Source organism: Bacillus rossius, chromosome 6 (genome assembly GCF_032445375.1).
Source record: "Bacillus rossius redtenbacheri isolate Brsri chromosome 6, Brsri_v3, whole genome shotgun sequence".
Taxonomy (NCBI): Eukaryota; Metazoa; Arthropoda; class Insecta; order Phasmatodea; family Bacillidae; genus Bacillus; species Bacillus rossius.
In genome coordinates this window covers 56,150,312-56,165,908 of record NC_086334.1, presented here as the reverse complement: position 1 = coordinate 56,165,908, position 15,597 = coordinate 56,150,312, and the positions used below count along the sequence as shown (strand labels likewise).

General features: G+C 45.6%; 3 protein-coding genes across 5 annotated transcripts in view; all 3 read right to left on the bottom strand.

Annotated features, from left to right (window-relative positions):
• LOC134533550 (uncharacterized) overlaps window positions 1–9,386 on the bottom strand; it is a 74,013-nt gene extending 64,627 nt beyond the window's left edge. Inside the window, exon 1 of the mRNA XM_063371086.1 lies at window positions 9,230–9,386. The gene's annotated coding sequence lies outside the window, so the exon portion shown is untranslated. The remainder of the gene's footprint in view (window positions 1–9,229) is intronic.
• LOC134533551 (probable serine/threonine-protein kinase ndrA) lies at window positions 681–5,729 on the bottom strand. Of its 3 annotated transcripts, none has more exons than XR_010075327.1 (3): window positions 5,154–5,729; window positions 4,182–4,527; window positions 681–3,655 (listed from the first exon to the last, which is right to left on the bottom strand). XR_010075327.1 is itself a non-coding variant. In XM_063371087.1 (2 exons), exons 1-2 carry the CDS (start codon window positions 5,532–5,534, stop codon window positions 4,498–4,500), a joined length of 411 nt encoding a protein of 136 aa, XP_063227157.1. In that variant the 5' UTR covers window positions 5,535–5,702; the 3' UTR covers window positions 681–4,497. The 3 variants fall into 3 exon arrangements, 1 of the variants encoding a protein (XP_063227157.1); XR_010075326.1 differs by having other exon boundaries at window positions 681–3,650; XM_063371087.1 differs by having other exon boundaries at window positions 681–4,527; window positions 5,154–5,702.
• Window positions 9,387–10,916: 1,530 nt separating the features above from the next.
• LOC134533549 (uncharacterized) overlaps window positions 10,917–15,597 on the bottom strand; it is a 28,356-nt gene continuing 23,675 nt past the window's right edge. The window contains exon 4 of the mRNA XM_063371085.1: window positions 10,917–13,696. Coding sequence (XP_063227155.1) covers window positions 13,407–13,696 — 290 coding nt within the window. The 3' untranslated portion in view covers window positions 10,917–13,406. The remainder of the gene's footprint in view (window positions 13,697–15,597) is intronic.

The following is a 15,597-nucleotide window of genomic DNA, read 5'->3' as shown; positions in this document are numbered from 1 at the left end:
TTGACCTTGACGACCATCTTATATCCGCCATTTTGTGTTTAGTACTCGCTACCAGGAGCGATAATTAACATTATCATCTGCTAGAGGAGATTGCCACCATCTTGTTTTCATCTGCTGGAGGTCACCATCTTTAGTGTGTACTTGTTTGATAGAGTGCATTACCATTATATTAGTTTAAGTTTTATCCGCTAGAGTGCAGTAATTATTTATTATTACTGAGGCGCCCGCCATATTGAAATTTCGGCGCCATCTTGGAATTGTATAATTACTTAGCTAGAAATTCGGGAAAAAATTAAAAAAATTTCTTAAAAAAAGAATTTATTAACATACTGATTTATTCGATCAGTTCCTGTCTTTGGTTCGATTCCTGGGCGATGCAAAAAAAACATAATTTTATGTAAAAAAATAATAATTGTAATAAATCATGTTCAAAATCCTAAAAGAGGCTTAAAATCCTCTACTACCAGCCTCCAGTATGCCATTATGACCGCCATCTTGGAAATTTGAATGTATTGACCTTGAATTACGAGAAAAGTTCCAAAAAACATCAAAATATTACTCATCATTTTACTGATAGAATCGATAAATTCTTGTCCATGCTTTGATCCTTGGTCAATGCAAAATAGGTATTTTCATGAAAATTATAACAAATACATTGTTCAAAAAATAAAACAAAATTACACATATAAATTTTATTGCATAGATCCTAAAACACTGCAGGAACACTTGCTTAAGTAGGCAATTAAATAAACATTTAGTTCTGCATTCGATTGAACTGACGAATTCTTAGCTTCAAACGGTTTACTGAAAACAGACCAGCCAGATCCTTTGCCAACCCACTCTTTATCATCTGTTTATGTGCTTGTACGCATACGAGGCATCAAAGGTCTCTTGATAAATCAGTCACTTGATAAATCTGTCACTTGGTCTGTCTTTCTCTATGCCCGTCTGTCTCTTGGTCCGTCTATGCCTTAGTCAGCCTGTCTCTTGATTCAGCTGTCTCTTGGTCCGTCTGTCTCTAGATCAAGCCGTCTCTTGATCTAGCTGTCTCTTGATCCAGCCGTCTCTAGATCAAGCCGTCTCTTGATCCAGCCGTCTCTTGATCCAGCCGTCTCTTGATCCAGCCATCTTTGATCCGGCTGTCTCTTGATCCGGCCGTCTCTTGATCCGGCCGTCTCTTGATCCAGCCGTCTCTTGATCCAGCCGTCTCTTGATTAAACCGTCTCTTGATCCAGCCGTCTCTTAGCCCGTCTGTCTCTTGGTCCGTCTGTCTCTTGGTCCGTCTATGTCTTAGTCCGCCTGTCTCTTGGTCCGTCTATGTTTTTGTCCGTCTGTCTCTTGATCCGTCTGTCTCTTGATCCGTCTGCCTCTTGATCCAAATGTCTCTTTATCCGTCTGTCTCTAGATCATGCCGTCTCTAGATCAAGCCGTCTCTTGATCAAGCCGTCTCTTGATCCGGCCGTCTCATGATCCAGCCGTCTCTTGATCCAGCCGTCTCTTGATCCAGCCGTCTCTTGATACAGCTGTCTCTTGATCCAGCCGTCTCTTGATCCAGCCGTCTCTTGATCCAACCGTCTCTTGATCCAACCGTCTCTTGGCCCGTCTGTCTCTTGATCCAGCTGTCTATTGATCCGGCTGTCTCTTGATCCGGCTGTCTCTTGATCCGGCCGTCTATTGATCCAGCCGTCTCTTGATCCAGCCGTCTCTTGATCCAGCCGTCTCTTGATTCAACCGTCTCTTGATCCAGCCATCTCTTGATCCAGCCGTCTCTTGATCCAGCCGTCTCTTGATCTAGCCGTCTCTTGATCCATCTGTCTCTTGTCCCTTCTGTTTCTTGATCCGTCTGTCTCTTGATTCAGCTGTCTCTGGTCCGTCTGTCTCTAGATCAAGCCGTCTCTAGATCAAGCCGTCTCTAGATCAAGCCGTCTCTTGATCCAGCCGTCTCTTGATCCGGCCGTCTCTTGATCCGGCTGTCTCTTGATCCAGCTGTCTCTTGATCCGGCTGTCTCTTGATCCGGCTGTCTCTTGATCCGGCTGTCTCTTGATCCAGCCGTCTCTTGATCAAGCCGTCTCTTGATCCAACCGTCTCTTGAACCAGCCGTCTCTTGATCCAGCCGTCTCTTGATCCAGCCGTCTCTTGATCCAGCCGTCTCTTGGTGGTCTGTCTCTTGGTCCGTATATGTGTTGGTCCATCTATGTCTTTGTCCGTCTATGTCTTGGTCCGTCTGTCTCTTGATCCAGCTGTCTCTTGATCCAGCTGTCTCTTGATCCGGCTGTATCTAAATTTAGCCGTCTCTTGATCCAGCCGTCTCTTGATCCAGCTGTCTCTTGATCCAGCCGTCTCTTTATCCAGCCGTCTCTTGATGCAGCCGTCTCTTGGTCCATCTGTCTCTTGGTCCGTCGGTCCTTTGGTCCGTCTGTATCTTGGTCCGTCTGTCTCTTGGTCCGTCTATCTTTTGGTCCGTCTGTTTCTTGTTCCGTCTGTCTCCTGATCCGGCTGTCTGTTTCCTGCTTCGGTAGTCTGTCTTCTGCTACAGCTGTCTGTATCCTGCTTCAGCTGTCTGTCTCATGCTACAGCTGTCTGTCTCCTGCTCCAACCGTCTGTCTCCTGCTCCAGCTGTCTGTCTCCTCCTCCGGCTGTCTGCCTCTACCTCTTGCTCCTGCTGTCCGTCTCTCCCTCTTGCTCCAGCTGTCCGCCTTTTTCCTTTGCTCCAGCTGTCTCCCTCTCTTTCTCCGCTGTGTCTCTCTCTCTTGCTCCAACTGTCACTCACTATGCTGCTGTTGTCTCTATCACTCTTGCTGCAGTTGTCATTCTCACTCTTTCTGCAGTTGTCATTGCTGCTGTTGTCTCTCTCACTCTTGCTGCAGTTGTCTCTCTCACTCTTGCTACAGCTGTGTTTCTGCCTCTTGCTCCAGCTGTATGCCTCTTGCCCCAGCTATCTCTCTTGCTCCAGCTGTCTCTCTCTTGCTCCAGCTGTCTCTCTCTTGCTCCAGCTGTCTCTCTTAATTGCTCCAGCGTCTCTCTATTGCTCCAGCTGTTTCTCTCTCTCTTGCTCCAGCTGTTTCTCTCTTTCTTGCTCCAGCTGTGTCTCTCGCTTGTTCCAGCTGTTTCTCTCTCTCTCTCTCTCTCTCTTGCACCAGATGTCTCTCTCGTGTTCCAGCTGTCTCTATCTTTCTCCATCTGTCTCTCTCACTTTTGCTATAGCTGTCTCTCACTCTTGCTGCAACTGTATCTCACACTCTTGCTGCAGCTCTCTATCACTCTTGCTACAGCTGTCTCACTCTTGCTGCAACAGTATCTCACACTCTTGCTGCAGCTCTCTTATCACTCTTGCTACAGCTGTCTCTCTCACTCTTGTTATAGCTGTCTCTCTCACTCTTGCTGCAGCTGTATCTCTCTTGATGCAGCTCTCTCTCTTTTTCTTGCTACAGCTGTCTCCCTCACTCTTGCTACAGTTGTCTCTCTCACTCTTGCTCCAGTTGTCTGCGTCATGCTCCAGCTGTCTGCCACATGCTCCAACTGTCTGCCTCATGCTCCAACTGTCTGCCTCATGCTTCAACTGTCTGCCTCATGCTCCAACTGTCTGCATCTTGCTCCAGCTGTCTGCCTCTTGCTCCAGCTGTCTGCCTCTTGATCCAGCTTTCTCAAACTGGGCTGCACAAATAGCATAGAGACAGTTCCATCACCACAATTTATAATGCTGGGAAGAAACTATATCTGCGACTGAGCTGCACCAATATAATACAGTTCCATCTCTACAATTTTAAAGTCTGGTCCAGAAAAATAAAACCTTACTCCACCTAGTACACACATAAAAACAACAAAGCAGCTTTCTCAGATTATGAAAAAATCCACCAATCACGACCATCAAAAGCTTTCTCTTCGGTTTGTCCTCACTTTATCTTCGTAACCGGGCTGCCATAGGCTATCTCGCTGGCTCTCGACGGTGTCGCCGACGAGCCAGGCTGCGGACTGGACGAGGACTGCTGGTGGTTTGACGGAGCGAGGTTGAACCCCGGCAGGTATGGTTTCAGCTCAGCAACCTCGCCGTCCTATACGCCACCCTCCTCCTCTGAGCTGTCTGAAGCACACCCCGGCCCTTCTCTCCTCGCGAATTGGGGGGGGGGGGGGGTGGCAGATTGCTCCAGTCAAGACCCCGGAAGAAAGAATGCGCCATTACCTCTGCCAGGTGTGCTGTCGGCCCTGACTCCTGAGCGAGTCCGCCGCCTCGGGCGACAGGCACGGCGGGGAGTGAGGCTCCTGGTTGATGATGTTCAGGTCGCCCTCGTCCTCCGGGTCGAAGGGAAGGCTGCCCGTCAGCAGCTCGAACCCCAGCACGCCCGCGCCCCAGCAGTCCCCGGCGGCGGTGCAGCCGGGCGGAGTCCTCAGGCGCCAAGTACTCAGTCGTGCCGCAGAAGGTGCGGCGGGCAAGGCAGCCTTCCTCCGCCGGCTCCGAGCACAGCACCACGTTGCCCTCGCCGTCAACCAGCACGTTGTCAGTCAGACAGGCGGGAGTGGGCCTGATCCTGCGGGGAAGGTGATTGTCCTTTGAGGTGTGGGAGCTGTTGCCGGCTCTAGTATCCGAGACATGATCCAACAGGTTCACAGAATGGGTGCCAGGATGCGAATATATAGCCTCTCTGCACCAAGTGGCAATCCTATGTCTCCACGTGGGCACCGCTGCTGGGGGCGAATCGTGGTGACCATGTTGGGATGGGTAGCCTCAACCTCTGGTCATAGCATCGTTTTAACTGAAGAGGACAATGCCGGTTGGATAGGCCTCCACCGGACCACGGGTGCATTGGGTGTTTTGAGGGGTCCCAGCGTGATGTGGGAGATCGGATAAGGCGCCAGCAATGCTGATAAAGTCTCAGGGCTTAGGACACAGCCAACTGTCTGGTCAGCTGAGTGCGGTAAAGGGGCTGAGGCGGCGACTATGCTGGGTTGGTGGCCCCAGCCGCTGGTCATTGCCGATTCTCTATTACCCTCCCGATCAAACAAAAGGGAGCGATCCCTCACAGTTCTGTTACTTTAAAAGCTCTGGAATGTTTAATCAAAGAGAACTGGAATGTTACTCCCACCCTACCCTATTAGGGCGCATATGTGGGAGGAGTCGGAATAATCTGTCAGTGTTTACGTCTCGGTGACTCACGCCGAGCGAGTGGAGGGTGTGCAGGGCCGCGAACAGCTGGGCCGGCACCAGACGGGCCTGGTCCTCCGGCAGGAACCCCAGGTCCTCCAGCGCGGCGGTGAGGTCGCCTCCCGCCGCGTCGTCGACCACGAAGAAGGCCGCCTCCTCCGCCCGGCCGGCGTAGTGCAGGTGCAGGAGGAAGCCTCCAGGACTCGCCGCTCCTTCAGGAAGGACCTGGACGGCGCCTCCTGGGTCTGGCGATGCGGCCCCTTCCGCAGCTCCTTCAGGGCGTAGCTGCACCCGTCGTCCTCGCCGCCGATCTTGCGCACGCACCAGGTGCACCGTGCTGAAGGCGCCGCGACCCAGCTCTGCCAGTACCTCAAAACATCTCCCCGCTGCCATCCGCCACGGCAACTCTCGCACCGCGATCCATTGGGCAGATCTCGATAGTGAATATCGCAGGAATTGTCTAATATCGTAGAATATCTCCGTGTTAACACGACATAATTCTCGACTCACGAACTTTCAACGAAAGGTTCTATAAGTTAGTTGCATCGTAACTCAAACAATAACCCTCATGAGCGAGAGAGAGACATTGTTTATAGCAACGCTGCTCTTGGAGCATGTAAATAAACAATTGACTTCACGTTCCTGAAACGATATTTATTTTTTATTATTCTCATTTTTAATTTTATTATTATTTCTCTGTGGTTTTATTATATTTAAGAAAAACGTGCATTCGTTTTCTCTGTGTGCTCCTGATTATCCCTGGTAATATTTTTATGGTATTCTTCGTGTGCTCATTATTCGTGTGGATACTTCTGCTGATATTCTGAGTGTGCTTCTGGTTATTTCTTGGATCTCTGCACGAAAATATTTTTTACTTAATGAGTCACGCAATTTTATTTTCAGTTACATTGAACTCAAACCAAACTCAAACAAACCAAACATCATACGAAATTATCACTAAAAATATTTTTTATCATGTATTTGTAAAAAAAATCCATTACTTAATCAAATAATGTCTTGGACAGCTGGAAAGCACTAGCATGCAAGACGAACTTCCTTCTCCTTATTGTCTAGCGAAAACTGCCTTGTTTTGCGATCGTCAGTGAGCAGCCCGCATCCCACTTAAAATAAATAAAAATAATTTCTACCTCAACACAACACGTGGCGACATCTGTAGACATGAAACAGAACTACTTCTGACAAGTTTTTTTTGGTAAGAAATAAGATAACTCTCGCTGCGGAATGGAGCTATTGCAGCTAGTTGTAGCTATTGGAGCAGTTGTAGCTATTGGAGCAGTTATAGTACTTGGAGCACTAAGAGCTGTTGGAGCCTACCGTATATTGGCGAGATCGTATCACACCACATCGAATTTAGTCCATATGTGTTCCTTTTTTTCAAATACATGTCCTGTGTGTGTATTGCATGTTCGTTGATTGTGCTTCCGTTTTCGTTGAATGTGCTTCCAAATGTGCTTCCTTTTCGATGATTGTGCTTCCAAATGTGTTTCCTTTTTGTTGATTGTGCCTATTCAAATCTGCAGTATCTCTGAATGTTTACTAGTCCAAAACCTCTTTGTCTTGATAAATCATTTTTTCAGGGATTCTTGGTATTCTTGTAAGCGCGTTGGTTTAATCAAATAATTATCTGACATCGAAGAAGGTCATGAGGTTCGAATAAGACTGGTCTATATGTCTGCCATTGTTCATAACCCGGTCTTGCGGCCCGAAGACGCTTGGTCTATTTGTACATGAAAGTTTCAGAGGACAGGAACTGATCGAATCAATCAGTATATTAATGTTATTTTTAATGAATTTTGATCTTTTTTCCGAATTTCTAGCTAAGCAATTCCACAATTCCAAGATGGCAGACAAATATCAATATGGCGGGCGCCTCAGTAATAATAAATTATTTCTGCACTCTAGCGGGTAAAACTTAAACTAATATGATGGTAATGCACTCTATTAGACAAGTACACACACAAGACGGCGTCCTCAGCAGATGAAAACGATGGTGGCAATGTCCTCTAGCAGGTGACATATGTCCTGGTAGCGAGTACTAAACACAAAATGGCGAATCTAAGATGGTCGTCAAGGTCAAAGGCCAAGGCCAAGGTCAAATGTCAAGTTCAAGGTCAAATTTAATGCCAACAGTCGAGGTCATGGTGAACAAAAAATTACATTAACATGGCATCAGCGCACTCGAGCAGACGAAAACAAGATGGTGACCTCCAGCAGACGAAGACAAGATGGCGGACATGACGTCATGCTAACTGGCGATATATATGCTTTGAAAAAAGTGGTGGGAGTCAGTCTGCCTGCAGCCACTGTGAGGAAAGTATCGGTCGCCATTTTTAATTTTTTACCCTCACCAGGTTCGAACCAAGGACTCCGAGCTCTGTGTCATAAATGTTTGTTTATTTTAATTTATTATTAAAATTTTATTAGCTAATTTTTTTATAAATTTTAAATATTTTTTCATTTTAAGCAGATAATAAATGAAGATTTTAAAGATGGCAAACATAACGGAAATTGCAACGGTGACGTCATAATTCAAAATGGCGGAAAACACAATGCCGGAATGCTCGAGAAAACAAAATTACGTCATCCAAAATGGCAGATACAAAATGGCGGATACAAAATGGCGGATACAAAATGGCCTCAGGGGTCAAGGACACATTCAAAGGTCAAGGTCACGGTCAACCAATTGGCCGACATGATCTACTTGTCCCGTTACGCTCATCCAAAATGGCCGTCGTGATGTCACAATCCAAGATGGCGGTAGACACCACAGGCACCACACTCTGGACCCTGCGCCCGGACCGGCCAAGCTATACTACTGTGAATTACATCCTTTTTATATCAATAAAATGTGGCAAGTTAAAAGTATTAACTCTAAACATTACAATTGGTACAGAAAAATAGTGAAACGATTACCGGACAGGATTATTAAATGAATAACATACAAAGCTGCAAATTTTAGTCGTAGGAAAATTTTAAGAATATGTATATTGTTGTGGTCAGGACAATTAACAGTAAGCAGTTTACATGTTTTAAAGATTGGCAAACAAGAACACATTAACACCTGCAACAGTAATATTTAGGTACTCGGTTAAATAAAGATCTGTTTATTTTTAAAACACAGCTTAGCATAGCTATAAAACGGACTCACTTGCTATTACTTTGGAAATGTACGTTGGGAAAAATTTAAAAAATAAAAAAGAGTTCTGTTTCTAGTTTTTCCACTTTGTTGATATTAATTGCACATAATTTGATATCTTTATGTGTCTCTAAAGTGATATTAATATTTCTCAAAGAACTAATTTGGTTAACAAGTATGTGGTAGTCACTTGTGATAGTCCGACTAAGTAGACTCAGGGCGACACGAGACTACTGGGAAGGAAATTAAATTTACTTCAAATTAATATGCGCATAGGCACCGTAACGTATTTTCAATAACATGGTATAAAATTTGCTAAATCATTTGGAACCAGTATTTTACACACAGTCAATACTTAATGCGTTTTTAGAAAATAAAATTTGTTGCTTACGATGATACCTACCATTTGTACACAGCCGGAACTGGTTTAAAAGAAGAAAAAACTGTGTCTAAAAATCATATGCTTGATAATAGTGGTATTTCGTTATTTATTTCGCTTTGATTTCACTTGGAAAGTATTTCAGCATCGGTCCTGAAGGTTAAGCGGGGGAGTACCTACAATAAAAAATAATATATTCAATGGCAATAATAATAATAATAATAATAGAGTTTTTTAAATTTGTTTTACTTAAATTCTTTGCTCCCTGCCATTTTATTTCAGCCCAGTGTACGGCCGGGACAATTCTTTTTCAGAATGTCTCCCCCCCTCCCCCCCCCCCCCACATCGTCCGGTTCACAGCTTCGCCAATGCTACGTTGCGACTTGGAGTGCAGCTTGAAGCGCCCTGGTCAATTAGTTTATGGAAGACGTTGCCTTGGTTTTTTTTACATCTGAAGCTCCACTCCTTGGCATTGCTTCATGGTCCATGGCTTGGACACGCCCTGGCTACGGTGAGACAGCACCGGGCGCCAAGGCTCGGGGTAGTGGTCACCTGAGGCTGCCCAGGAAGCGACAGGCGGCGAGGTGCGGCAGGCCCCGGGCGAGGCACAGCGCGAAGCAGCTCGCCGAGTGGAGCAGCAGGCACAGGCCGAGCGGCAGTCGGCGGCCCACAGAGTCCGCCAGCAGCCCGCAGACAGGCGCCCCGGCGAGCGTGCCTGCGGCGTGACGTGAGCGCACAGCACTTCCAGCAGCCGCGTGACTGTGTGACGTGAGCGCACAGCACTTCCAGCAGCCGCGTGACTGTGTGACGTGAGCGCACAGCACTTCCAGCAGCCGCGTGACTGTGTGACGTGAGCGCACAGCACTTCCAGCAGCCGCGTGACTGTGTGACGTGAGCGCACAGCACTTCCAGCAGCCGCGTGACTGTGTGACGTGAGCGCACAGCACTTCCAGCAGCCGCGTGACTGTGTGACGTGAGCGCACAGCACTTCCAGCAGCCGCGTGACTGTGCGACGTGAGCGCACAGCACTTCCAGCAGCCGCGTGACTGTGCGACGTGAGCGCACAGCACTTCCAGCAGCCGCGTGACTGTGCGACGTGAGCGCACAGCACTTCCAGCAGCCGCGTGACTGTGCGACGTGAGCGCACAGCACTTCCAGCAGCCGCGTGACTGTGCGACGTGAGCGCACAGCACTTCCAGCAGCCGCGTGACTGTGCGACGTGAGCGCACAGCACTTCCAGCAGCCGCGTGACTGTGCGACGTGAGCGTGACCGCGTCGGTTTGTTTGAATCAAACAAATATTTGTTTATATATGGCGAAACAAATATTTACTTGGTGGAAAAAAAAAGTTTTGTTAGCTTAACCAAACTCGGTAAGTAACAAAAATTATTCGTTACACCTAACCAAATATACAGTTGAGTTGAAAAATAATATTTTTTGGGTCAACAGAATCTTTCCTGCTACAAAATATTTGTTTGAATTAACAAATTATATTTATTTCACCATATACGAACAAATATTTTGTTAAGGCAAACAAACCTTTCTCTCAGTGCGCCCCTAGCCCAATATTTTTTTTTTAATTTTTTTTATAGAATTATCTAATCACAAGCCACTAGGTCGATACGTCTTACCAGTCGGCTGCCAGTGAACTGATGAGATTTGCCCGAGTACGTAGAGGAGTGTGGAGTCTCCTCTTAGATGCCGCTGAACATGCCAACCAGTCGGTTTGTGCCTGAAGACGGGAATATATCTCAGGTCCCGAAACGTCGCACCTGTTTGGTCCTAGGAAGCCTACTGTGTTCGTCTGTGTCTGTGTTATAGTGTCCAGAACATAGGTTTTGTCACATCGCTTGGGTTAATATGTTCGTTGCGGTGTTGTCTGTTGTTGTGTTGTACGCATTACCCGTTTAGTAGCATGGCTGGGCTCCTCTGTTTGTCTCTGTGTTGTTCATGGTCGTCATTGTTCCGTCATTCCTAGACCTCTGTGTCCTTCTGTTATGTAATATTATTACTAACCAATTCCTTCCACGGAGTTTCCTGCGTTTTCTATGTTTTAACTTCTGAAATCGACTGAATTTGGCTTATTTCTCTATGTTTTCATGTTAATTTTTTTGTCTGTTACTGAGGTTTCTTATGACAGTGTAACCAGCAATTGTGTATGTCCAAAAATAAAACCATCTTAAATCAATCTTCCCTATTGCAAGTGTGCCGGAAATTAGGCATTTCAACACCTTTTTAAATTTGTTTTTATATTTTTTAATTAATTTTGGAATTTTTTTTTTTCAATTTATCTGGTTCCTAAAGGGGGGATTTTCTCTTTGTTAGGCTGGTGTACGCCACGTAGTAAAAAATTGTGCCAGTGGACTAAAGCACCTTTCTCAGGGGCTAATCTGATATTTTGCTAGTCTAATGTGGACGTGGGCAGCCCGGTTGAAATTTCTCTCGCCTGCAGTCACGTCCTGGGTTTGTAATATTAACTCCCTGCATGACCAAAATTGCATAGAGCAGCTTCTGGCCAGCAAGCTGCTACTTCTTAGAGGCCTGCTGAGAGTAGCGAGACTCGGCACGAAACAAGTATCCAGTGGACCTCCGTTCCCAGCCTAGTGGCGTTTTCTGTCCACCCTCCCCTCTCTCTCCATCCCCTTTAGTTCTGAGAAATTATGCTAGGAGCAGTGACCTGACGTGAACCTCGCCAAGACGATGGCCTGCTCCAAGGACATTCTCCCTTGTCCTACAGAGACCTACACGACATCTAGCAGCAGAAAAAGCAACTTCGGCCCTGGTGGCCAGCGAGCAGAGACAACACCAGTGACAGCTGGCGGCGGTTCAGTTCACCGCCTCCGTTTAGTTTCCCTTTATGCCATCAGAGCGCTCCACCAGCTACGCCATAAGGCCCTATGCTTCCTCCTAGCGACCTGTTATATTCGATTGTATGTTGCTTCCTGTTACCGCCGGTAGAGAGCGCGCATGTCGTGTTGTTGTCACGCCCGCCTCGGACTCCTTCGGATATTTTCGGCCTAGAACCGAACCTTCCCCTTCCTTTGACCTAGGGCCTTAGCGCCCGTTTTAATTAGGAGTGTGGTCCTCCATGAGGGGACTCTGACATTGGCTTCTAACCGCGCAGCAGTTCGGGCGAAACTTCTCTCCGTCTCTTGTCGCGGCTACGACGGAAACACTTTCTATTAAGAATGCAGTCAGCGGTCTTGAGGGATGTAATCCCATTTGTACAGTAGCCAGTCAGGAGTAGTCGTTAGAAAAAGTCAGTTTTAGTTAAATTTTATTATTTTTTTATTTTCCTAAAAATTTGGTTTCTTTCCCGTCATCCGCGATTTCTCGGTGCGCGCCATCCTGATGTCGGCACGAGACATCTCGTGAGCCCTGAATCTACACCCTGTTTGGTGAGTAATCCGGCCTTTTATTCTCCTTCCCAAATTCCCGTTTGTTGGCCTTTCGCGCCGACTGTGTATGACTGTCTGGAAGCAGGTCTAATTCGTTTTGAATTTGACTTGTGTTTCAGACAGGGTCCAAGTGCTGGGAAGACAAATTGCTCCCAGCTTGTTGTCCTGGACCTCGAGCTCCGAGTCCCGTTAGAAGAGATCTTTCCCGGCCCGACGTCTTACCGCGAAGATCCGGGTGATAATGTAAAATAAACATCTCCCCCCTTTCTATCTACGAACTACATAAAAGAATGAGAGCCTACCAGCGAGCAGTGATTTAAAAACTTAATCCTCAAGAACATGTAGAATCAAGAAAACTAATTATCTATGTAATCATTGGAAGAATCAAATTTTGGTGTGATACTTCAAATTTTTTGTTTATGTAATCGTCGTTTGTTAAAGTTGAATATGTGTTGTTTTAATAATATCGGGCCGGCCCATTTTCAAATAAGTTAAATATATGGTTAATACCTTTCAATGGGAAAGTTACAAATGCCAAAACAAATGGAAAACCAAATTAATTATTTACATTTTAAAATAAAACCAGGAATCTATAGACCAAGCTACTTGTGTAGTGTTTATTTATCTATTATATACCTTATTCTCTTTAACGATACACTAGCTCCCAAGTTACTGTTGTGCAGGGAGTTCCAAATTGTCTTGTTCTCCACCTAGTGCCACATCTCGTCAATAACTTTAATTTCCTCAATATTTTTGAACCCAGCAGTTTCCAAGGGTTATTTAATTAATTTAAAATAATTTAATTTAGAGGTACGATGGACGTTTCACAAGAACCATTCAAAGAACTACATACTATAGCACACTCTAGGCCCGTGTGTCCATTTCATCCTGCAAGACAAGCACCCAGACCGCCGATCCAAGACAAAGACGTAGGGTGAATCTGGAAGAGCGTGCACAGAGTGAGATGTAGAAACCTCGGTTCCTGGTCTCAGGCACACCTAATCTGGACTTACAATGATCCGTCACCCGCCCGTACTTCAATCACGTGACCAGCAGCCAATGAGATGGCCCGGGAAATTCTATCCGTCCGACCGTCAAAACCTTACCAAGCTGTAACTTTCGACCGATGGTTGAAATATCCTTCAACATGACAGCAAGCTATCTATTGTCGGCAACCTTTACTATCTTGAAAGGTTTTTAAGTACGTTTATTTGTTTAGCTGCTTCCGATTAACTTACGTTTGATCAAAATTTTAACAACTGAGAAGGTGGAAAAAAATTAGTTTGATCATTTATTGAGTGCTTAGCTTTCATGATCTTCAGTTTAATATATCTATAAAATATCAATTATCACAACCATGTAAGCCTTGTGTGATTGACGAATGTGCGGGTCGTTGACGGACGGATCACTGAGAGTCCAGCCGCCAGATGGCGGCCAGGCAGGCGCGAGTGTGGACCTGCCTGCGTAGGTGGCGCAGTTGGCGAGGAACTGGTCGTCCTCGGACAGCCGCAGGCCGCACAGCACCGCCGCCGCGTGCAGGCGCAGCACGCTCGGCACCAGCGCCGCCGACAGGTGGGCGCCGCCGCACACCGCCCACAGCAGCAAGTGGAAGCGCCCGTACTCTGCAGTTCACCAGCGTCGCTCGCTCTTAGGGAGGTGTTCCAAGACGCTCGGGTGAGAGTAGGTGAATATAGTAGGTATGGGGACATCTGAGGCTGGAGGGGGAGCCGGGGAGCCACGGCGGCCATCTTGGATGACGTCATTTCCAGCGGCCATCTTGGATTACGTCACTTCCGGCGACCATCTTGTTTACATCACTTCCGGCGGCCATCTTGGATTCGACCTTAACCTTTGACCCCGGCAGCCATTTTGTTTTTATAGAACATTCCACCATTTTGATTTATGTCATCATTACTACAAGATGTGATGAAAGGATTGCAGCCGATCGTATATGCCAGCCGACATTAAATAAACACTAGTAAAAGTACAGTGTTTAAGAAAAGGAAGGCTTAGCCTGTATTTTTGCCGTGGAGCGATTGTAAATTTTCTTTAGAGCATGCTTGCTGAGTTCGAGCTTTGGATGAACAACCAGGCCTTAACATAGTTTATTCTCCCATCCACGTCAACTAGGAAATATTGGGTTTGGATAATGCGCTTAACTCATTTCAAATTTAAAGTACGACACATTTAAGGCAAAGAAAACTTGAATGCTGACGCCTTGTCACGTTTGTACAACCCTGCGGATGGCTGCAATGAAGAGGAAGAGAACACCGACAGTGAGGTGGAAAAGTTTGAAGAAGGGACCATACTGGAATAAAATGAAGAAGGGGTGCAGGAGTACGAGGAACAAGATTGCAAACTGTTACAGGAAATGCAATGTATTGTGTATGTTACAGGGTGCAATGTATTGGGCGAATTTTCTGAAGCCTTCATTGATCTTCGAGAGTGGCAGTAGAAGGATCTTTACATTCAAGAAATGTACGCTCGTGGTCAGGCATTTAGGGAGTAATGAATTTGAGATTCAGCAAGGAAAAATATTTTGGGTTAGGTATGGTAAGAAAAGGAATTTTTGTGCCCAAGAGAGTTAAACTGATCTTAATACAGTATTTTCACGCCATTATTATTTGATGTCATGGAGGAAATGAAAAGACCTTAGAGAAGATATCTGAGAAGTTTTATTGGCTGGGAATGTGAAATAAAATAAGACGAATATGTAAAAAATGTAATGCAGGCCAGTTGGCTAAACAGCCGTATAAAAGTAAAGAAGGGCACTATGTAGTGGAGAAAATACAGAGACCTTGGAAACGAGTTTTTAAAAATGTATTTGGGCCTCTTCCACGATCCTTACTAGGAAATAATTGTGAGCTAATCTTGGTAGATTAATTCAGCAAGTTCTGTGTACTTTTGCTGATGCAGGATATGAAGAGTTAACGAGTTATAAATCTAGTACAAAAAGTTTGTAAATTATTTGGAGTAGGTAACCGAACAATTAATTTATGACAACTCTACCTGTTTTAACAGAAATTCTTTTCAACAGATGTGTCTTGGTTGGGGGATTAGGCATATTACCACTATCCCCCATTACCCTAAACCAAATTTAGTAGAACAAGTGAATAAAATGTGAAAATCGCCCATACTATCTTTCATCATGAGCACCAAAGAAGATGGAATGAAAGTCTTGAATATTTAAATTTGGGATTAAATATGATCCTAAATGGGGTGACAAGGTTTATTTCGACCAGCGTTTTTTTTTTGGGACAAGATTTATGTCACCCCCTGTTGAATGTGTGGGAGATTGAGCCGAAGAACTTTAATGTAAACAGTCCTAGGGCTTTAGAAAAAGTATGGGTAGAAGTAGCGGAAAAATTTAACAGAGCATATAATAAAATAAGTGAACAGTATAATCAAAGGAGGTATCCTAATAATATTTAAGGAGGGTAGGAAGTTATCGGTAGACCGCTTGGGGTTAGCGATAAAGGGAAATTTCAGAGCTTGAAATTGTAATATGCTTATGCTGGTCCCT